The 24,054-nt window shown below is 41.4% G+C and overlaps 1 protein-coding gene and 1 pseudogene across 1 annotated transcript; both read right to left on the reverse strand.

The window, feature by feature from the left end:
* On the reverse strand, positions 1 to 6,186 carry LOC125308246 (extracellular calcium-sensing receptor-like). Its single transcript, XM_048264614.1, has 6 exons — positions 6,062 to 6,186; positions 5,494 to 5,785; positions 4,039 to 4,854; positions 3,680 to 3,907; positions 3,160 to 3,283; positions 1 to 908 (listed from the first exon to the last, which is right to left on the reverse strand). Exons 1-6 carry the CDS (start codon positions 6,169 to 6,171, stop codon positions 1 to 3), a joined length of 2,478 nt encoding a protein of 825 aa, XP_048120571.1. The 5' UTR covers positions 6,172 to 6,186.
* A 4,094-nt stretch (positions 6,187 to 10,280) lies between these two features.
* On the reverse strand, positions 10,281 to 24,054 carry LOC125308578 (annotated as a pseudogene).

A 24,054-nucleotide genomic window follows, 5' to 3' on the forward strand; every position in this document is an offset into this window, starting at 1 on the left:
TCATGTAGAGGCTCGGCCCATGAGTGCCTTTTTGGTGTTTCTCTCTGGGTGCAGGAGAATTATGTAGCACTTTGGAGCAAAAATGGCCATGAGTAGGCCAAAGCTGGAGGCCAGGATTGCAAAGATCTCCACCGCATCTGCATATTTACCAGGAGAACTGACATAGGCAGGAACAAAAGCAATCCACACAGCACAAAAGATGAGCATGCTGAAGGTAATGAACTTGGCCTCATTGAAATTATCTGGGAGGTTTCTTGCTAAGAAAGCTAACAAAAAGCTAATGGCTGCTAGAAGGCCTATGTAGCCCAACAATGTAGCAAAACCTGCCACTGAGCCCACTGCACATTCAAACACAATCTTGGAGCTCTGGTAGTGAGTGTTTTTGTGAGGGGTAGGAGAGGCAGTGGAGAGCCAGATCACACAGATGGCCACTTGGAGAGAGGTTAGGACGATGACAGTGCCTCTTTGCTGGGTTGCCCCAAACCACTTCATGGCCCCTTTTCCTTCAGGTCTTGAGGCCTTAAAAACTGCAATCACAACCATTGTCTTGACCAGAATGCTAGAGACACAGAGTACAAAACTGATACCAAATGCTGCATGGCGGAGCTGACAGGTCCATAGCCTGGGCTGGCCAATGAATAGCAGTGCACACAGGAAACAGAGTTTTAGTGAAAGCAGAATCAGGAAGCTCAGTTCGGAGTTGTTAGCTCGTACTACAGGAGTATGACGGTGGTGAACAAATATTGCAAGAACCACAGCAGCAATACACGCACCAAGGAGGGACACTGTTGTCAAGGAAATGCCCAAAGCCTCTTCATAGGAGAGAAACTCAATCTCCTTGGGGACACATCGGTCTTTCTGCAGGCTTGACCAGAACTCCTTTGGGCATCTGACACATTCAAGAGAATCTGAAAGACAGAAAATCAGAAGTGAATTGAAATGAAGAGGAAATGCGATTGTGATTAAGTACCGAGCATACATTTTATACAGTCACTTGTTCTGTTAGCAACAATCATCTTTGGCTGCTATTATTTTGACCCTTTGATGCCCCGTTTCTTGTCCTCAAGGCTTCCTCCAAGTCTTCCTCCTGTAGTCGTGGAGATAATAAACACCAAGGCAGTTCTGAACTCCCGATCGGCTGAATGGCGGTTTAAACACTGTGGACACACACTGGCGCTGACATGAGTGAGACGCAACCCGCTTTCGGCATTCAATTACATTAGATTCCGTTGTTCTCAATACAACTCCACACACCAGCATCGCACTTGCCGCTGCCGGCTTTTACATTGTACGCGGCATGCACTGCCCTCACCGCTTGCTCTTGGTTGAGGTAATGTGATTGATTACCTATGATTTAAAGCGCGCTGCGGTCAAAGTTCAACATGGTTCAGCACAAAGTGCAGCGTCAGGCCAGTTCTTGCGTACGTAAGCCATTGACAATAACGGATTTCATAGCGCAGCGCTGCCACTTACGCGTACAATGTGAACCCTCCTTAAAGGAGAATTCCGGTGTGATATTGACCTAAAGTGTGTTGAAACATGATACCGAGTGTGAACGTATGTCTCATAGCTCACCTCTGCTTGTCCCCTGCACTCAGAAATCTGGCGCTAGTTAGCCAATGCTACCAACACATGGTTTCGTTGTGGTGCCTCGGGCATCGGCCTAGCCATGCAAATAAATCACTGTTTTACACCATTTACGAGGCTCAAAGTAGCTCCATACTTCATTGGTAGACTTCGAGGGCCTTGACATTTAAAAAACGAGACATGGAGAACTTTGAAAAAGCACTGGTAGTTTATTTACAAGACGATTTATACAGACAGTACCTTAAGGAATTTTACCGTTCGACGCCATCTTGAATTCAGTCACGATAAATTCGAAACAATCTGAAAACGAACAGGTATGATTCCAAAAAAATAATTCAGTGGAAATGCATGGATTCAGTTGCTTCCAGTAGCAGCAACTGGAATCCATGCATTTTACGGAATTATTTTTGAAATCTGATCAATACCCTTATCATACCTGTTTGTTCGTTGCTCGTCGTTCAATTTATCGTGACTAAATTCAAGATGGCGCTGAACGGTAAAAATCTTTAAGGTACTGTCTGTATAAATCGCCTTTGTAAAAAAAACTACCAGTGCCTTTTCAAAGTTCTCTATGTCTCGCTTTTAAATTGGAAGTCTACCAATGAAGTATGGAGCTACTTTGAGCATCGTAAATGGTGTAAAACAGTGATTTTTTTGCATGGCTAGGCCGATGCCTGAGGCACCACAACGAAACACTGTGTTGGTAGCATTGGCTAACTAGCGCCAGATTTCTGAGTGCAGGGGACAAGCCGAGGTGAGCTATGAGACATATGTTCACACTCGGTATCATGTTTCAACACACTTTAGGTCAAAATCACACCGGAATTATCCTTTAACTTAGGTTTCAGCTCTATTTTGTCGCCGCCGCTACATAAAATCCATTGTTTGCCAGTTAAAAACTTTGAGTGCTGATGTGTGTGGCAAGTGACGGTGCACTCATGTCAGTGCCGGTGTCGGCTCAGTCGACATGGAATTAAAATATAACCGAAGCACTTCAAGTTTAAGCTATAATCTACGAGCTAAACATTGTTTAGGCTACACTCCTACACAGTTACAGGTGAACTAAACATAGTTAACGGAGATATGGACTAGGCTATTTCTGTTTGTTATGCACTTCATTGAAATGTGCCGTAGGCCTAGGCTACATTTTGCACTTGCATTTGTGCATATTTCTGAATATGAAAAGTTCCTTATTTTCAACTGAACTCAAAGATAATGAATAGGCTATATGGCATATTTTTTTGTTTGTTATGTCCTTTATAATGTGTGTACATTTTGTGCATGCACTTCTGGTGTAGCATTTATTTCAGTTTATATCAGCTATATTTCTGAAGAATACATTGTGTTGCCTCAAGCCTGCTGCATTGTAACTTTCTTTGCTTTCATTTGATTCCCAATGAAGATACACTGGTAAGAATTGCTTTGCATTCTTATTATGGACATAATATGGAGAGGAAGTACTCTCGGAACATAATGGTGTGCTGGGTAAAACAGTAAACATTGGCATTAAGCCTTTTTCGTTTAAATGTTTACGTATTGAACTAAGGATTAGCACATTTGTTGTCATTTTACCTGTAGTGTTACTGATTTCCCCATCAGCACAAGGGATACAATCAAAGCAGCAGACAGGTAGTCCTTCCTTTATGGCTTTTCTAGTTCCTGGGGGGCAGGACTCACTACACATTGACCTAGGAGGCTGAGGTTGAAAGAAACATGTTGCAATTATGATATACTGTATAACAACTTGTTGCTCCCCTATATAAATATGATATGAGTTGCTATGTAAGTTAGTTACTTGAAACTAGTAAGTTTAACTAGTGTTTTTCTAAGTCATTTGAATTTCTGAAACCTGAATTTTCTTAGGCATTAGACTAAATTTGTTTGCATTCATAGTCCTAGTGGAATGATTTTAATATTGTAGATGGGAAAGCATTTTGATGTGCTTATTTATTTATATAGTTATTGACATCACATGTCATTACTTACATTCTATTGCTTTTTCTGGATAATTTTTTAACAATTTAAATAAACGTCCTACACATGGCCCTTCTTGGCATATGTTTATGTTCAACTTAAAAGGAGGTTAAATTACTTCTTTTGATTCAAAATTCCAGAAGATCTTGTCCTCATCTACACTGAGGACTTTCCCGGTTGGTTGCGATTCATCAACAACACCCACGGTTCTGGTCTTCATTGTCCCATCTGGCATCCCATGCCAGTTCAAGATGTCATAGATGGCCAAAGCATCGCCATTCTCATCAAAAGACACGTGATCCCCAAAGCTTGTTGTAAAGTTCACTGACTGTAGGTAGTGAAGCAACTGATACAAACAAGATGGAGGAATAACAATGGAAATTAATTACTTGGAAAATATCAGACCACAACACAAATACTTTGGTAAAAGCTCTGCATTTCAAGTAAAAAAAAAAACATTCAAACATTTATTTATACCTGCCAGGGTTGCATGTCATGTAGACTGGCACAGTTATTCCCTTTAAAGGCCCCTTGCCCAGGGACACAGCTCATCAGGTTGTGGAGAGAATGTGCCAGGGCATAGACTGCTTTATAGACATTATAGGAGGGTCTGAGATCAGACACATCGCTGTACGCCAAATCAGCTTTGCTCAGGTCCTCCTCTCCTGTACACACTCTTCCCTCAGATACGGCCAAGGCCTCTTCTGGCTCAAACCTGCAGCTAAACATCTCCTGCCAGAATCTACTCACCATACTGTGTGTATTGCTGTCAGGGCGGACACTTAATAGGAACTCTTTCAGTCCTTCAATCTCACCACGCCGGATGGCAATGCCCAGAGTGCCTCTGAGTGTAGTGAGCAGGCGCGGGATAAGAAAGGCATTAGAAGTGGACCATGCCTCACTGGCAATCCACTGACGTGTTATATTCTGACGAACTACTTCATCCATTAGGGGCTGTAGATTTGACCCGGTTGAAAAGACCACAATCACTCGAGAGGTGGATGCTTTAATTGTCTGCATGATCTTTCTGATCCCCACAATATCATTGTCTTTGGGCAGTATTTTTGAGAATGCCACACAACCACCAAATGCAGAGACATCTTCATGAAAAGACTTAGCAGCATGTCGGCCATAGTCATCATCATCATAGACGAGGCCCACCCATGTCCACCTAAAGTGTTTCAATATCTGAATCATAGCTCTCACTTGGAAGGCGTCACTGGGAATAGTCCTGAAAAAAGAGGGGTAGCGCCGTCTATCACTTAAGCAGGAACAGGTGGCGAAAAAACTTACCTAAAAGACAATGGAAAGCATGAAGTTCTTTAAGCATTAAGTTCTTGTATTAAATTACATGACAAGTCTGATTACTTTATAAAGCTGATAAAACAGTTTAGTGTAACTAAAGATGAACATCCTTTTCTTTAATGGTTCATAAGTTAATATTAACTTATACAAATGTAAACTACCATTTTTAGTTAGTGGTGGCATTACACAAAGGAGAGCGCTAAAAATAATTATCTATATTATCAATAGTTATACCAAAAGAAGATCTTTGCAGAATTCTTTTTGAAACAGTCATAACAGCCTTACATTATTCAAACAGCATTGTATGATGACTGAATCTTATTTTTATATTGAGAGGCCATGGATGAATAAAACATTCTAGTGCCATGTTTCTGTCATGGCTGTGACATACAGTATGATAGCTATCTATTTTCATTTCATCAACATGAACATAGTTCCCAAGAGATTTGAATCCTTGCAAACATATTCTGGAGATAACAGAGAAAAGAGACATCTGATCTATAGCTAATTTTTCAGCTGTATCTTCTTTGGTATTGACATGGTAGCCACACATCAACATCACCATTGATCAGCATCGCATGCTGAGAAAATGTTAGCACTCCAGTTAAATTCCTTGCTGTTACATACCATTGGAACACGGAACAGTCCCAGTACACTGGATATGGCAATTGAGTGAGAGGACACAGGATCTCCCACAATGCCTAACATGGGAGATGACCCAGTGCAATTCCGCATGGAAAAATACTTTTCAGTTTCGCTGACAAGAGCAGTGGCAGCTCGGAATGCCACGTCCAGCCTCATGCAATTGTCAGATATTTGATAGCCTAACTTTATGTAAGGGAGCAGGTTTGGGTTTCTGTTTATTTCTTGCACAGCAAAAACCATTGTCAGTGCTGTTTTGAAACCGTCCATGTTAAACCTGACAAAAAAAAAAATCGCCATTAAGATAATTAAGTACATAATTATTAGGCTACTTAACAGGCTTACTTTTACAACATATGAAAATAGGTTGTCAAATAAAGCCCTTTTTATATGTATACAGTAGCAGTCATTATTACATTACATTTTTAGTATTTGTATGGAACAATACAACAGATTTGTACATATGCATAAACACAAACATAACTTGAATTAAAGATATCTTCAGTTGATCAACTTTTTTTCCTACTACTTGGCCTGAAGCTTCTCAACTCACTCATGACACCGGAGCTGCTCTGGTTTAGTCCTAAAAGACATTTCTGGAAAATTAGCAAACATATGGACCTCAAACAGTCCCCCTATGATCACATCTCCATCCTGGTGCATCCCAGTCAGATTGAAATGCTCCCGTAGCTGGCAGAGGTCAGATGTATCAGAGCTGGAGGTGAGGGTGGGAGAGAGCAGAGTGGCTGCTGCCACTGTCCAGGCCAGCAGAAGGAGACTCAGAGAGACCTGCATGTCTGCTCTCTGTCTGCCTCCCTCTCTCTGTTCTCAACTGTTTTATAGAAAGAGGTGTGCCTTTTCATTGTGTCATCTCATACGGGATAGATCAGATTGATCAAATGGGCCATTTGTGTGAGAAGGGAGGTTTCATTCATTTTGGGGGAATTTAGAGAGGTTGAACAAACCTATAGGCCTACTGTATACATTTTATTGTATTGGGATATTTTGGTTATATCTTCTCACTTCATAAAGGCATCACCCAAAAAATGAAAGGTTTATATATATATATAAGTTACAATGCATTTTAGGTAGTTGTTATGCACATCAGGCTTTATAGCAAATCATTGGCTCTTTCAGAATGTCCTGAGGGTGGCAGTCAAAGACTGGTTTCTCTCTTGATCAGAAGGAGGAAGCATTTAAACCTACTGTACACCATTTAAGAATCATTATGTGAAAAGATAGGGCAATGTCACAATTTTTCCCATTCTTGACTCTGGTGTTACCGGTACATTGCCATTACCTGTATATTACCAAAATGGTTTCCTGACTTGTAAAAATCTCTAAAATGACAAAATGTTTGGTTATTTTGTAGTTAGTATTTTCTTTAGTAATAACAAATGACGTAAAGAATATAAAATAATAAAACGTGTTTTACATAGGACAGAATCTAATTTGTTAGACAAATGCAACAGTCAACTGCCATGTCTTGTGCTAGCAAGGCTTTGCTATTCTTCATGTCCTCTACAGTCTCAGAGAGGGCCCTTTTGGTCTTCTTTCAATCCTTGGCAGTGGCACTTGGCTGCTGTGTGTGGCTGGATGTAATTGCTGAGGGAACGCTTTCACTATTGGTTGGCATGTTTATGGTTATATGTTTATGCACTATTATCACTATTGAGAATTGTGAATTGCATTTTCATAATAGTCTGTACCAACAGTACGATCATGTTGGTAAAGGATATAGGATAGGATATATCATAATTTGTATTTAAACATTATTAGTTGCCTGTTGTAAAAAAGTGTACAGTATATACTTTTGCATGATATTACATTGCTATTAATTATATTACAAATCTACTACCCAAAACAATGTTACAGTCTTTCACTGTAAGATTATGAAGATGAATGCACAAACAAATGCTCCAACTCATCATCTCATCAGTCACTAGAGGCATTTATAAAGCAGACTTATGAATAAGTAGAGAATAATGACACTACACACATTTAAATAGTCGCTGCTGAGCTCTGCAGTGCATTGAGACATTCTTAGGATGGTGGGGCTGAGGAGACTCAGGCCAACCAGCTACAAGGTGCATCATGACCACAAAACATTTGATTCAAAAGGCAAACCAATACGACTATTTGATAAGATACTTTTATATCGGCCATCATCTTCGAACAAACAAGCATGGGCATGGGTTGAGGAGTTGTTTTTGAAATCAAAAACATTTCCATGGCAACTTTGATATCCACCAAGACGTTGCTTTACACTTCAGGATTTTGGGTTGTGTAGTACATATCTGAATATGTGGAATGGGGCAGCGGTCTATGGTTGTCACATAATTCAGGTTTCTGTAGTCGCTGCATGGTCAGCAGTCACCATTTAAAGGGAAACTTGGCAGGATTTCCCCCTCTGCTGGAGAAATTGCACATTATGCTATTTCAAACTGTGTGAAAAGGTAACGATAAAGCACATGGATTTGTTTACAAGCTAGCGAACTGTTAGCATAAGTTTGGCAGAACTATGTGGATGTTACAAGGTAAGAAACACGATTTAAAACGAAGTTTCTTGTTTCTCACTTCTTTCTCGGGACGGTAGTCTCAATGTTGCAAGGTTGGTTTTCCGCCTGGGGACGCTAGGCGCAGCGGGGAAAGTCACCATTTTCACCGGAACAGGTCATTTAACCATCCAAATGATTTCTAAACGGGTTTATTAAGTTGAAATAGTTGCCAAGTTCCCCTTTAATGCCATTCCATGAAGTAAAATTATTCCGTAGCAATGGCCAATTTGTTATGGTCTAGATGCTGGGCACATGTGTAAACAGGTGGATCAGTGGTTGATATTTAACGTAATGTAATGGTGGCTGATAATTGTCAGGCCTGCAAATTCCATCAGCTGGCGTGAAAAATCAAGGTGCAAGGGTACTGGACAGCTCTGTTGTGACTGTGTTGCTGTGGTTACAGACCAGAGAAATGCAGTGATGAGTCAGCAGTTCCACACACCATTCGCAGTGCTCAATCCGAGGGACGGGATAAACGGTTGTCTTTCAAATTCCGTCTGCACGCAATAGGATAGCGCTACAACTCATGAGTCTCATGCGTTTTCCCACCAGCAGAGCTTGTTGGCTAGTTGATCAAACTTTTGCCAACTTAAAAAAAGCTTAACTTGTGTCGCGCTGTTCGCCAGCAGCAGCATTCATCTTCTTTGTTTTCAAGTAGCAAGGAATTCACAGGGAACCGTCTCAACTCTGCCATCATTATGTTAAGCCCGCCCACCGGCTATTCACCCCTTGCAGACACGTGACTTAAGTCACGTGACGGCTCCATGCTGGATGGCAAAAAGATGGGAGACGGACGGCAAATTACATTATGTCATAAAGATTATGATGAACTGAACACCATTACTATAACATCTTTGTAGTTCAATGTATTGCTGTTTGGGGTCTGATAGTCAAAGAAGATGCCAGTGGTGTTGTTAGATGAAATGGGTCATGATCGCAAATGTAAAGTTATTAAAACTGGTGGTAACAGCAAGGGGAGATAATGTTACGTTAGGCTACTGTAATTAACATTATGGTAAATGAACACCCATAAGTATTTCTGGACTAAAATATTGCAAAGCGATTTGGTTACTTTATTTGTCTTGCTTTTATCAGTTGTAACATAGTCAAAACGTTAAGAATGTCATATCAGAACATGAAATAATAACTAGCTGCCACACTTAGAAGCTAGCTATTCTAGCTAACGTTTATCGTGGCTCATAGTGCTAGGGCTAATGTAACTCGTCAGTTTGTAATGTTGCTTGCGAATAAACTTACTTCTTACATCTTAAGTTAAAGAATTGAAAGAAATAGGAAATTAAAAAAAAACTTGCCGGTATTATCTGTTTACATTCAGATCTTGCCAAAGACTTTGCCTAAGTGCTATCTGCCGTCCTGTTCAGAGTCTATGGTTGCTATAGCAACCGCTGCTGTGCTTCATACACTGAGGAGATAAGCATGCAATTGTGGTTGAAATACTCCCGAAACACAAAGAAAACAAACCAAAATATATCTATGCAAGAACATGGGATGTTGTTGTATTCCAAACAATAAGCCAACAGTCGTGGAAGGGCATTACTACGGTTAAATCTCACTATAATCTCCTAGCTGTGCGATTTGTCCCATTACAACCCATTGATTTGATTTGTGTTCTTGCCGTCCACTAGGCTATTTTGCTGTGGCGCGAACAAAACGTGACGTCACTTGCAAGGGGTGAATATACGGCTATGTTGGCCTGATCGAAGTTTCATTTCTCTAGCTCGCAAGCCAATGGAGAGTTGCTAGACTACCCTGGCTGCAAATTACATTGGCTGCCGCTAGGTTCTGCATCTAGGCTGGTGGAAGAGGAGATGAAAACGTCTACTCATGTTGAAAGATTTGTCCATGTTAGAACTTAATAGCGCTTAATATAATACAGCGCTTAATATAATACAACTCAACATAAGAACAGGAAGAAGGAACCGCATGCTTTTCCAAAGTCAGTACCAATGTTACTGTGGCAACCAACACAATGTTCAGTGTAACGTAAATTCTAGATAGTCTCCTGGTAGGCGACTACTTCAGACTTAATAAAAATGTGTTTATTTTACGCCTTGAACTGCAGTAAAACACAGATTAATTACAAACATCATTAACATTAGTCATTAATTACATACAACATTAACTTGAATGTTGATTTAAAATTGCTGTAAAGTAAATTAAAAGAATCATCTCATGCTACATCAGACTGTTGTATCATTTTGAGGTCCGACCCATAAGTGCCTTTTTGTTGTTTCTCTCTGGACGTAGGAGAATTATGTAGCACTTTGGAGCAAAAATGGAGACCAGGATTGCAAAGATCTCCACCACATCTGCATACTTACCAGGAGAACTGACATAGGCAGGAACAAAAGCAATCCACACAGTACAGAAGATGAGCATGCTGAAGGTAATGAACTTGGCCTCATTGAAATTATCTGGGAGGTTTCTTGCTAAGAAAGCTAACAAAAAGCTAATGGCTGCTAGAAGGCCTATGTAGCCCAACAATGTAGCAAAACCTGCTACTGAGCCCACTGCACATTCAAACACAATCTTGGAACTCTGATAGTGAGTGTTTTTGTAAGGTGTAGGAGAAGCAGTGGAGAGCCAGATCACACAGATGGCCACTTGGAGAGAGGTTAGGATAATGACAGTGCCTCTTTGCTGGGCTGCCCCAAACCACTTCATGGCCCCTTTTCCTTCAGGTTTTGTGGCCTTAAAAACTGCAATCACAACCATTGTCTTGACCAGAATGCTAGAGACACAGAGTACAAAACTGATACCAAATGCTGCATGGCGGAGCTGACAGGTCCATAGCCTGGGCTGGCCAATGAACAGCAGTGCACACAGGAAACAGAGTTTTAGTGAAAGCAGAATCAGGAAGCTCAGCTCGGAGTTGTTGGCTCGTACTACAGGAGTATGATGGTGGTGAACAAATATTGCAAGGACCACAGCAGCAATGCACACCCCAAGGAGGGACACTGTTGTTAAGGAGATGCCCAAAGCCTCTTCATAGGAAAGAAACTCAACCTCCTTGGGGACACATCAGTCTTTCTGCAGGCTTGACCAGAACTCCTTTGGACATCTGAAGCATTCAAGAGAATCTGAAATACAAAAAAATGGGAATCTAGAAATGAAACAAAGTGAACAGCAAAGGGAACTAGATTCAATTCCAAGGAATTACCAGTGCATGGAAATGCAAAAGTTGTGATGTAAAATATTATGTATAGTTAAAATAGATAATACAGAGATAGTTACTACGGTGATGCTTGGATAGACATGGTGGTTGCATAGCTTAATAAAATTTGATAGTTTAAAAGTAGACCATTTTAAAATTGAATGTAGATAGTTTAGAAGTTGATGATTGACAGATAGTTTAATAGATAGTTTAATGGATGTTGATATGCATAGCTTGATAAAAGTAGATTAAAAGTAGACCATTTAAAGATTGAATGTAGATAGTTTAAAAGTTGTTGATAGACTGGTAGTTTAATGCATTGATATTCAAATGGTGTAATGGCTGTGTAGATAGTTAGATAGGTAGATAGTTGATGATAACTGAAAGTTGGAATGGCTCTGCTGTTTTCTAGTAGTTATGCTACGCTATGCTATGTTAATGTTAACTATGCTAATCATGCTACTTAGCTAATGTTTTCTAGCAGTTTTGATAAAAATGCTAATAATGTTAACAACGCTAACTATGTTACTTAGCTAACGTTTTCTAGTAACAATGCTAACAATATAAACTATGTTAACTATGCTAGCTAGTGTGGTGGAAAACTATCCACTTTCCCGAACCTCCAATCCAACTAGCACTCTGATGTCAAAGACCCGAAGGAGAACACCAAGACGAGAGAAGCTGAAGACTGTTGATCCTTTATTCACCGTATTGCAGTGATAATACAATCCAAACAGCGTCAGGACTGGACCGTCAGGCAATAGAGTGATGAGTGGCAGCTGCTACCCCGATGAGATCTGATCTGAATGTGCCTGAGCTCTCTCTTTTATGCTCTCAGGGGCCTGGGAGGCGTTCCTATCCCCAGGAACGTCACCAGGCCCCTTCTAGCCAATCAGAACGTTTTGGGACCTGAGATATTGGTGGAAACCCCTCCTCATATAAACATTAAAAAATGTGTGTTGCTGGGCAGAATACATGTGTCCAGGTTCTATGTGTATTCTGTTGCCAGGCAGGGTACATTTTGATTTGGTTCTATGTGTCACTTCAACTTTGGTTTCTCTTCCTCTCCCCGGAAGGTCCCTGCCTTTCCTCTTTTGCTAGCCCCTTCTATTTCTGCCCTTCTGGTAAGCACCTTTCTCTCCCAGGCCCTGTCTTGTTTACTTCCACTCTTAGCCTCTGACAGTCCAGTCTCATGACTTCCAGTAAATGTTGTCTCCCTCAATAAACCAGTACACACACAAGTATTATTATTATTATCATGTCCAGACATGTCTAGATAGAATCACCACATGTCCAGATAAAATCACCACACTAGCTACAGTTGGTGGGAGTCATATCCAGACAGCACACATACATCTGCCCGATGTCGGTTTCAGATCAGCATGGAATCCTCCCATATAATAATGTCGCAGGGGTATCGGCCTGAAGTCGCTTCCATGTATGTTGGCTTTTGATCGTTCCTACTATCCAAAGCAGATCCCGCTATCTGTTTTTTTAACCCCAGCTTCCATGTATGTTGGCTTTTGAACGTTCCTACTACCCAAAGCAGATCCAGCTATCTGTTTTTTTAACCCCAGCTTCCATGTATGTTGGCTTTTGAACGTTCCTACTACCCAAAGCAGATCCCGCTATCTGTTTTTTTTTTTACCCCAGCTTCCATGTATGTTGGCTTTTGATCGTTCCTACTACCTAACGCAGATCCCGCTCTATCTGTTCTTTTTTTGCGTGTGTAGCAGGCAGCCAGGCACGTCAGATCAGCCTCCTGGAGCAGCGATTTTCAGGTTGGTAAATTCACTCATGTAAATTGTCAGAAAATAGGCATTGTGTCAATTGTATGACTGTTTATATATTTGCCTGCTAGGCTAAGCCATAACTTGGTGTAAATTACTTTATAAAGACCTTTTTTGGGGTAATTACAACTTCGTTGTGAACTAATTCACGTTAGCTAGTTGAGCTAACACTGGAAAATATGTTAAACCTAGCTAGCGGCTATGGCGAAATGTTAACACTATCCATGATTACCGGTACAAGGACAGCAATATGCATTAGCTCTGCTTGATTGAAATATCAGCTGAGGTAATTCTAATGGGTTTGAAATCTATTTCTCCGAGCTCGGTAGTGGTTTTCTGCATCTATGAAAATTCATTAACAGCAATCGGTAAGGGTAGACTTTAAAGATGAAAGTGTTGCGGTGAATTAATTGTTGTTTTTGTCTCTTGCAGGAGAAGAACCTGATTTTTGGGGGAACATTTTCTAACAGCATTTTTTCATCATTCAGACTTTTTTAAACATTCAATAAAATGAATTGAAAATATTTCTGGCATCTTTCTTGTGTCTTTAAAATGTGCAATCTCAAGTTCCGACCTAAATAAATAAAGGTCGAATAAGCCGAGGGTGGGCAGAGCTTTGATGAGTCGTTGAAACATTGGCTCATTGTCGTTTTCGATGATTTGCCGACATCCCGGCGATGTCTTGCCAATGAGCAAACGATAAGTCGTTGAAACATTGGCTCATTGTCGTTTTCGATGATTTGCCGACATCCCGGCGATGTCTTGCCAATGAGCAAACGATAAGTCGTTGAAACATTGGCTCATTGTCGTTTTCGATGATTTGCCGACATCCCGGCGATGTCTTGCCAATGAGCAAACGCTTCCTATGCAATGTCTTCTAGACTGTAACGGCATTCATCGGCAAGATTTATGTGTGGTTAAATTATTTAATTGGGAATTATTGTAGTGAGGACTTTTGGGCAGAGGAAACAGTTGAACAGGATATGTAGTCTTAAGAGAGCCAGATTGTATGCTTAAAGCCTGAGACTGGCAGTTGCTGCAGGTGGCCTGGCCACCTGGCACAGGATTCTAATTGCTTAATGGCCGGATTGTGATATCATAATTGGCAATGTTAAGTCAATTCACCATATTCACACGGCGGCCATCTTTCTATGACGTCATGCTCAGGGTGGGAATCCTCTGGAGAAGTCCAAACAAATAACTGTCAAAACTGTCAGCTGTTCGGTGTCTGTTATTATTAGCCCAGTTATGGCAAGATGGTACAAAAACTTAACCCATCTACCAGCCTTGACATTCCAAGAGATCGATCGATACATGGGCAGATGAACAGGTCGGCATCCCTAAAAGAATTTAAAAAAAGGGATACAGCAACTGGATAGAAGGTGATATCCACGATGTTGAAGGTAAGACGATAACCTAACTGCTAACTTAATAACGTTTATGTAGGCTAACTGGGTTGCACTGATAAACCTGTATTAAGGTATGGCCTTGTTTATCATTTCTGTCCATAACAAGACTCAGGCTTGCATTTATAGCCAGTGAGACCGTTTCATACGTTGATATGGCCTATTGAATTTTGAAGAAAAATGTTAACTTACGTAGCCTACGTCAGTGTTAACGTTAGCCAAAAATGTTAACTTATGTAGCCTACATCAGTGTTAACGTTAAACTGTCAACAGTAACAGTAGATGTAGGCTAAACTTCTTCTATCAGGCTACTCTGTTGGCCGATCAGGCTGTCTTACATAGGCTAGCCTACTAGGCTATAATTTTGTTTGTGCATCCCACGTCATAGCTTAATTTATCTCCTTGTTTATCCTTTCATTTTATTGGCTTATTTTCGTGGAGATTTAACAATAGGCGAGGTTGTCTATTTATGAAAGTTATGTTCTGCTTTCAGTCAGGGTTGAGGAGGATAGGACTAATGCCAATACTGTCAGGGTCAGGGCGAAGGCATACCCCAGTATGCGTAAAAATGAGCCATCTTACAGGGTACAGGTAGGCTAATGATGTCAAATTAGCATTCTATATATTTTTTCCCTAGACGTGTGTGGTCTGAGCATCAACAGGCTTTGCACAAAGACTTAAGCCACGAACAAGTTTTAATATTATCTTTTTTCTCTCTCTTGAGCACCTCACCATGTACACAGAACTACAGGCCAGTCCCTGCAAGCTTCTCATGCTTGATCACCCTCAAGCACACTGTGGATTTTTTAAATTTAATTTATATAGTATATTTAGTATTTAGTTTTGTTAGTTTTTCTTATCTTTTACTGTCTCTATAGTACAGTGGAGTTTGGTTATATGTTTATACTTATATTTACCATTTCTGCTGTAAGTGCATGTTGTGTGTAATGTCTGTATGCTGCTGAGACCTTTGAATTTCCCCTTGGGGATCAATAAAGTATCTATCCATCTATCTATCTATCTATCTTTTATCCAGGTTGAATTGTCCAGTACAGATCAGCGGATTCAGCATACCAGCTGTGCCTGTAAAGCAGGTCTCGGGCACTGCTCACACCTTATTGGCTTCCTGTATACTCTTGCTCATTACTCAAAATTAGGATACAAATCAGTCCCCCTAACCAAAAGTAAAACCTCCTTACCCCAAACCTGGCACATCCCTTCTCGAGAATTAGGCCTAGAGCCCAAACCTGTCACACTTGAAAATTAACAAGGTAAAATCCAACAAGACTGATCACAGTTCGGTAAATAAAAATTACGGTATTGGCCCAAAACTGTACTCTCCCGTCCCTTTACCCCTTACCTGCGAATCATTTGCCAGTTCACTGTTAGACAACTTAAGGTCAATTGGAGGCGACTGTCAGATGTCCAGACTTCTAGAGAACAATGCACAATGTTACATACATCCCCACCGAATTTGGGAATCCCCCATTTGGATCACCTCTCACCTATCAGACCCTAACCACCCCTGATCTCTCTAACAACTTACCCACTTTTACATTTCCTGCACAGCCATGCAATTACTCTTATGTTTTGCCCAAAGTTTTATCTGAATTATATGATACTTTCAAAATTTCAAAAAAGTGATGAAGCTGTACAATTAGAAGAAACAAGGCTCCAAAACAATAGCACAGTATGGCATGAACGGCTAACTGCCTCAAATTTCAAACGCATCTGTTCCCGGCGTGCAGATTTTGAGTGTCTTGTCTGTGTTACAGAAGAAAACTAGCCAAACTAAACTCATGAAGAGAGGAATTGAGTTAGAGCCAGTGGCTGCCAAATTATATTCTGAGGTCACTGGTAATGACATTTTCCCCTGTGGATTTGTGATCAATATTAATGCCCCCCATCTAGGCTGCACACCTGACCGTAGAGTTACTGATCTGAATGCGGATCCTTGCCATGGCCTACTTGAAATAAAATGCCCAAACCAAGAGTGTCATACAAACTGCTCATACCTGAGAAGAACAGAGGATGGAACCTTCTCCCTCAAGCATGGGCATTAATATCACTTACAAATCATGGGACAGATGGCTCTTACAGGAGCAAAATGGTGTGATTTTGGTGGGAGGACTTGAAAGCCAAACTAGATCAATTCTTTTTTTAATATGTCTTGCCAACTCTCGGCCATTAAGTGACCACAGCCCCATTGTTATGTATATACTTGTATTACAAGAAAATGTATATTGAAATGTATTTCTTCATCTGTAGCTATTCACCTTATTGATGTCCATGTTGTAAGCTAATTAGTCCAAAATGACCCTTGTTCTTGGAAATGTGTCCTTAAAACACTGTGGCATAATTGCATTCACCGCTGATTTGTGTAGCCATACGGACAATGAACCAAGCATAAAGAATAAGTAATTTGACCATATTATTATCCTTCTAACTGTGGATTGGGACACATGAAATCGATCTGCCAGTGATTCTTCTAATGCTCCCTCTCTTACACGGCACAGAAAGAGAACAAACTGATCAAATAAACATAAGCTCTCTGCCCTGAAGCCCACTTCCTGACGAGTCTTATCCTGTTTGACCATTTTCTGTGCCTGATTCCACCTAAGCATGCCCTCTGCAGTTGGCTGAAGGGACAAGAACAATGCTCTCAGTGTCTCGTAATCCTATAAAAAAAGTATAGAATAGAAGAAAACAGAAAATAGAAAATCGACACCTTTTATTTTTACTGAACAATACAGAGATCAGCACAATGTTAATGCACAAGGAAAATAAATTACTGTATGAGTTTTTTGTGTCCAAAGTATTGCTAATACTGTAGAAAGTACTGTAGTAACAACACTATAAAAAGAGTGCATGTTTGATTATTATTCACCCGAAATCCAGTGTAGAAGGTCAACAACTTTGAATCATTTTCAAAACGCTTCAAGCTGAAATGGGATGCCTTGAGGATGTTATTCGCCTGTGTAAGGCGGGTGATCTCCTGCCGTGCTGCTTCTAGCTGATCTTCTAGACTACGTTTACAATTACAGGGTATTTTCCTAAACAAATATCTGGCCATCTACGTTTGCAAATAAAACTGCATTTACACAAGACCGTTTTTTTTTAATGTGTTTACACAAACCCGTGTACATACATGCTGTCATGAGCACGCCAAACCACAGTGGCAGTCTAACGATAAGCTCAAGCTCACATTAACCAATCAGAACCCTGAAAAGTCGCATGTGAGAACATGTAAATGTAAACATTGGTCACACATTTGGTGTACTTCTGTCGCATACTGTGACGTTGGCTGCCCAAAACTCCGTTTACCATAGTTTACAACCAAACGCATAAACAAAGTTTTCCAAAAAAATCACTTTGGCCGGAGTTTTTTTGGATAACCGTTTTAAGGGGGGGGGGGGACTCCGTTTGCGTCTAAATGAAAGGCTCAAACGTAGGGAAATGTCTTCGTTTATAAAAATACACATGCTCGTGTAAACGGGGTCCTAGTGACCGAGAGGGTTCAGCATAATCATGGTCAGGGTGGGGTGCTGGCTTAACAACTTGGCCAGCACTATAGGAGACAATGACAAATCCAAAAAAGTTCAGTTCCAATTTCATGTGTTATCACATAAGTTGTATAGTATACCATGTAAGCTACTACAGTGAATTTGTTTCATTAATGTAGATTACATGTTATACCCTGCTGCTACATGTAGCCTATTTCTTATGTAGCAGCTGTGTGATATTTTGCAAGATGGACATAGGCAATACTTTCTAAGTGTCTTACTTACCCAGTGTCAACTCCAGCCAGGCCTACACTGGCATGCTCTGTCTCTCCAGCAGGTTCATTGCTGTATATGTAATCATAAAACATGAGAAAAACTACAATGAATCAACACTTTGTAACTTAGACCAACCAATAGGACAAGGCTACATGACGTTAGGAGACGTATGAAACAAACTTCATTAACTGACCTCTCTACTATACCTCTATAACTCTCATTTGTCTTTTATGAGATGTTTTTGTCCAAGCAAACAGCTGAGGGACACTTCCTGGCAGCAGGCACGTTTTACCAGACTCATCGTGGTGCACAAAAGACTCCTCAGCGAAATGTTTGGCACAAACTTTTGTGTTGGACGTAATCTGCACGAACAACACACAACAGCCTGCCTGTTAGCTGCAGTTAGCCTACATACAGTGACCAGGGCTTTCCCTGAAGTCAGTAAAACAAGCTTAGGCCCTACTGCTTGAGACGTGGCATTTCTATCGAGGGTGTTCACAACATCCAGTCTACCATACATAAATAAAACCATATCATGTTTGCGGCTGATCTAACAAGTAGCGATAACGTTACAAATTGCTGATGTCTCTCCTAATTTTTGATATCCATTCTCTCTTCAGTTTGGTGTCTGTCGGGAACCGGTGGAACGCAAGTTGTTTGTCTTTTTCCCGTCTTTTGTAGGAATTACACCGAGGCACACAGCAGTAAGACATATTCGCGACTGATACACACAACCGTAACTGTTTTTTCAGAACTCGAACTTCCCACCCTGAGCATGACGTCAAAACATGGCTGCCGTGTGAATATGGTGAATGGGGACATTTTGAGTAGTTTTTAATTAATAGTTTAAAAAGTATAAAAGTTACAAAGTTAAAAAGTCATAGCAACCTGGTCCATTTGAAGACCTACGTTACAAAGTTTGAACAAAGCTTCTAAGTTAAACGGTTCAAGAGGAATTACGTAAGGAAAAAACGGTAAGCTGAATAAGAGGAAGAAGAAGATGAAGCCTAGGAAGAACAGTACAGTGCATTTTCATGCACTGTAATAAAGAGATTAACAGAACAGAATAATTCTCACAAACACATAAATACAATGTAGCAATTTTGAGGGCTTTCCCCTTGAAGTTTCTAGCAAAACACAGCAGACACTCCATTTCAACTCCAGTGTCGCATGTCACTCTACACTTCAACCTGTACATCCTTATCATCTTATATTCAACAAAGGATTTTTACCTGTAGTGTTACTGATCTCTCCATCTGCACAAGGGAGACAATCAAAGCAGCAGACAGGTAGTCCTTTCCTTCTGGCTTTTCTTGTTCCAGGGTGGCAGGACTCACTGCACACTGACCTAGGAGGCTGTGGATGAAAGCAACATATACCATTTACAAGTTTCTTCATGTGTGATTTTCCAACTAGTTGCCCTCCTAAATATCTGTGACATTATTGTTGCTAAAGAAGACAGCATCTCCCTACATGATGCATTCAATGCAGCAAATGTTTTTGGTTTTTTTTCTAATGTAATCCCCAAAAGAAACTAAAAAGTAATAGTTGTCTTTCAACTTAAAAGAGGATAAATTACCTTTTTTGATTGAAAGTTCCAGAAGATTTTTCCTCATCTAGACTGAGCACTTTCCCGGTTGGTTGCAGTTAATCAACAACACCCACTGTTCTGGCCTTCATTGTCCCATCTGGCATCCCATGCCAGTTCAAGATGTCATAGATGGCCAAGGCATCGCCATTCTCATCAAAAGACACGTGATCCCCAAAGCTTGTTGTAAAGTTCACTGACTGTAGATAGTGAAGCAACTGATACACACAGAATGGGAGAAACAAGAGGGAAATTAAACACTTGCCCTGCAGTTCATTGAAGAAAATATTTACACATTTTTCAGTACCTGCCAGGGTTGCATGTCATGTAGACTGGCACAGCTGTTCCCTTTAAAGGGCCCTTCCCCAGGGACACAGCTCATCAGGTTGTGGAGAGAATGTGCCTGTCTGAATATGCTTATATGCTATGAAGCTTAGAAAACAGAAATCTTTATTTTGTCATGGAAGCTAATAGAGATGGCTGAGAATATGCCTGTACTCCAGTTTAACTCCTTGCTGTTACATACCATAGGAGGTGGCCCAGTGCAATTCTGCATGGAAAAAGACTTTTCAGTTCCACTGAAAAGAGCTGTGGCAGCTCGGAATGCAACATCCATCCTCATACAATTGTCATACATTTGATAGCCTAACTTTATATAAGGGAGCAGGTTTGGGTTTCTGTTGATCTCTTGCACAGCAAAAAACATTGTCATTGCTCTTTTGAAACCATCCAAGTTAAACCTGAAAATTAAAATAGATATTAAAATCATAAAGTACGCATTAGTTGGGCTACTTGAAAATTACAGTAAATAACATGAAAGGCACTAATTTATTATATTTATATTATATATAATTATTATACTAAAGTCTAACGAAAAAATATTTAATTATGAGGTAAAATTTAACACAATTAGCAAGATCCTATAAGCACTATAAGCACAAACACTGATAAAGTGGCTCAATGCTTCCACATACCTCCCAGTAGCTTCATGCATGAGACACTTTGTGTGACTATTTGAGTGACTCAATAGAAACTAAAAACTTTCAGCCCAGATTACAATAAAAAAATTGTGTAATCAGATTACAGTTACATTGTTGGGGATTACCTGATTACATTTTATCATGCAAACAATGCAACTTTTTTATGATAGCCTAGCTATCTTTTAATTTGACAAGCTTCGGGCTTGCCGGTTCGATCACCGACCAGTAGAAAAAATGTGGGCGGGGTAAGTGGTTGAGCACTGCTCTCCCATGCCCACATCCACGGCATGAAGTGCCCTTGAGTAAGGCACCTAACCCCTCACTGATCCCTGAGCGCCGCTGTAGCAGACAGCTCACTGCTCTGGGTTGGTGTGTTCTTCACCTCACTGTGTGCTCACTGTGTGCTTCACCTCACTCTGTGTTCACTGTGTGCTCTGTGTGCTTCACTAATTCACGGATTGGGAGACCAAATTTCCCTCACGGGATCAAAAGAGTATCTATACTGACTTACTAACTTATTTACTATTGGGGCAGGTCTCTCGGCACACTGCCTGATCTTTTCCTCCTAATCTTAATGTAGCCTCTAGTTTTAGTGTTACCGTTTACTTTGAGAAAGTCACCAGGTCATCCCAAAGGAATAATCCCAAAGGAATAATTTTCTCACCCCAACAATTAAAATGGACATGGTGTCATTCAATCTCAGGCCATGTTCCTGGGTCAAAAAAATTCAGCGAAAGCTAAATTCATTGTCCAGGTGTGCCTTTATAAAGGTTAAGCTGAGTTGTGCATGTTTGGACAATATGATCCATGATCACATCCATAATGACTAAGTGATCAATTTTGGGATGGGGTGAAAATTTCAACCACCAAAACACCATCCCCTAAGTGGAGAATAGCTATAGAAATGTATTAGTTTTGGGTGTTTTTCAGACAATGGGACCTGGTGACCCTGGTGACCTCAAAGTAAATAGTAACACTAAAACAAGGGGCTACATTAAGATTTTTGGAGAAAAAGATTAGTTAATTCACACAGTAATGCTTTCCTCAAAATGCAAAGAGATTTCTTAGATGTAATGAAATAATAAAGAGAAAAATAGAATGAGAATTCTTTCATCAATTCAGTGGTGGTGTCTTTTACTTAAGGGACATATTTATTTAAGTAATCTAAAAGTAATCCTAAAGTAATCAGATTACGTTACATGTTTTTGGTAATCCAACTGATTACGTTACTGATTACAAAAATTGCCATGTAATTTGTAGTCAGTAATGGATTACATTTCAAAGTAATCTGACCCAACCCTGCAAACATATGAATCTCAAACAGTCCCCCTATGATCACATCTCCATCCTGGTGCATCCCAAGCAGATTGAACTGCTCCCGTAGCTGGCAGAGGTCAGATGTATCAGAGCTGGAGGTGAGGGTGGGAGAGAGCAGAGTCCAGGCCAGCAGAAGGAGACCCAGAGAGACCTGCATGTCTGCTCTCTGTCTGCCTCCCTCTCTCTGTTCTCGATTGTTTTATAGAGAGGGTAGTGCCTTTTCATTGTGTCATCTGATATTGGATAAATCAAATTAAGCAGGCTGACCATGTGTGTGAGAGGGGAGGTTTCATTCAGTACATTTTTGGGAGGATTTGGAAAGGTTGAATACATCTACAGTAGGCCTACTGTGTGCATTTGTGTGTACGGTATTAGCGTTCAGCCCTCACTGTGGACAGATAGTGACTATATATAATAACTCTGTATTGGTATTTTTGGTATAGTTGTATTGTCCACAATCACAAAGGCATCACTCAAAAAAGAAAGGAGTAAATATTTATATATAAATGGTTCATATACATATGTTTTTCAGCAAATAACTGACCAGAGATGTTCCCTTCCATAATATCCTGAGGGTGGCAGTCAAACACTAGAAAGGCAAGGCCATTTCTCTCTCGATTAGAATAGACTAGAGCAAGGGGTCCACCATTTAAGAATTAGATACATTATGTCTGTCAGACACCAAACAGGACGAGGACCACAAAAGCGTCACGTTCAAAAGTTTATTTAAGGGTTGGGGGTTAAGGGGGTTTCAGGGGTTCCGGGGTACAGGAGTTCCAAGAGTCTGCGTGTGTGTGTTCCCCCAGTAGCCGAACAGCGATGGCAGGAGCTGGATGATCCGGGAAGTCCTGGGGGAAACACACACACACACACACACACACACACACAACAGCAATTGAAACGAAGCAGCAGTACAGTCAAGGACTAGGCGGTATTCGTAGAAGAGGGACGGAAGGCAGGTCAAGATTACCGGGGCTGGAGAACACAGAAGTAGTCGAGCGGGTCCGGGATCACAGGCAAAGAGTCAGAGGCGTTTTCCAAAACAGGCAGGTAACTGGTGCTGGTTGCAGACGACCTGACAAGTGTGGACTGAAAAGCAAGGCTTTATATACAGGGCATGATGAGTGGTGAATGCAGTGCAGCTGGTAGGTAAACGAGGGTGAGGCAGAGCAGAGCAGGAACAGGTGGAGGTCATCAGACTTCAATCAGCGCGTGTTACCAGGCAGAGAGAGAGAGCTCATGACAGAACCCCCCCCCCAAGGGGACGGCCCCAGAAGTCCCCAAGAGTGACACCACGTCGGGAGGGCGGAGGGGAGCCAGTGGAGGGCTAGAATTCCTCCGAGCGGTCCGAGTGAACATCCTCATCCTCGGAGGGAGCTGGAGGGTCGTGGACAGAAGACAGGACAGGTACCGAGACAGGGTCAGGCACAGGACAGGAAGCCGGGCGGGCAGGACGGTTAGGGACCCCTCTGGGGCGGCCCCTACGGATTGCAGGTTGATCAGGATGCAGACGGTGGAAGTCGGCAATGAGTCCGGTCCACAATCCGACTGGCTGGCACCCAGGTTCTCTCCTCAGGTCCATAGCCCTCCCAGTCGACGAGATACTGGAGGCCCCTACCTCGCCGTCTGGACCGAAGCAGGCGTCGAACGGTGTACACCAGCCCACCGTCAACGAGGCGAGGAGGAGGAGGAGGAAGCGGCACGGGGACCAGCGGGCTTTCATGCGTCGGCTTGACTTTCGAAACATGGAAAGTAGGGTGCACCCTCATGGAGATTGGCAACTGGAGCGGACTGCGGTTGGGCTGATGACCCTCTGGATAGGGAATGGGCGAGGAATCGAGGTGCCAGTTTACGTGATTCCACCCGCAGTGGGAGATCCTTGGCTGACAGCCACACCTTCTGGCCAACACGGTGGCGGGTGCAGGCGATCTTGGCGGTTAGCCCCAGTGGCAT

This window comes from Alosa alosa, chromosome 15, assembly GCF_017589495.1.
Source record: "Alosa alosa isolate M-15738 ecotype Scorff River chromosome 15, AALO_Geno_1.1, whole genome shotgun sequence".
Lineage (NCBI taxonomy): Eukaryota > Metazoa > Chordata > Actinopteri > Clupeiformes > Clupeidae > Alosa > Alosa alosa.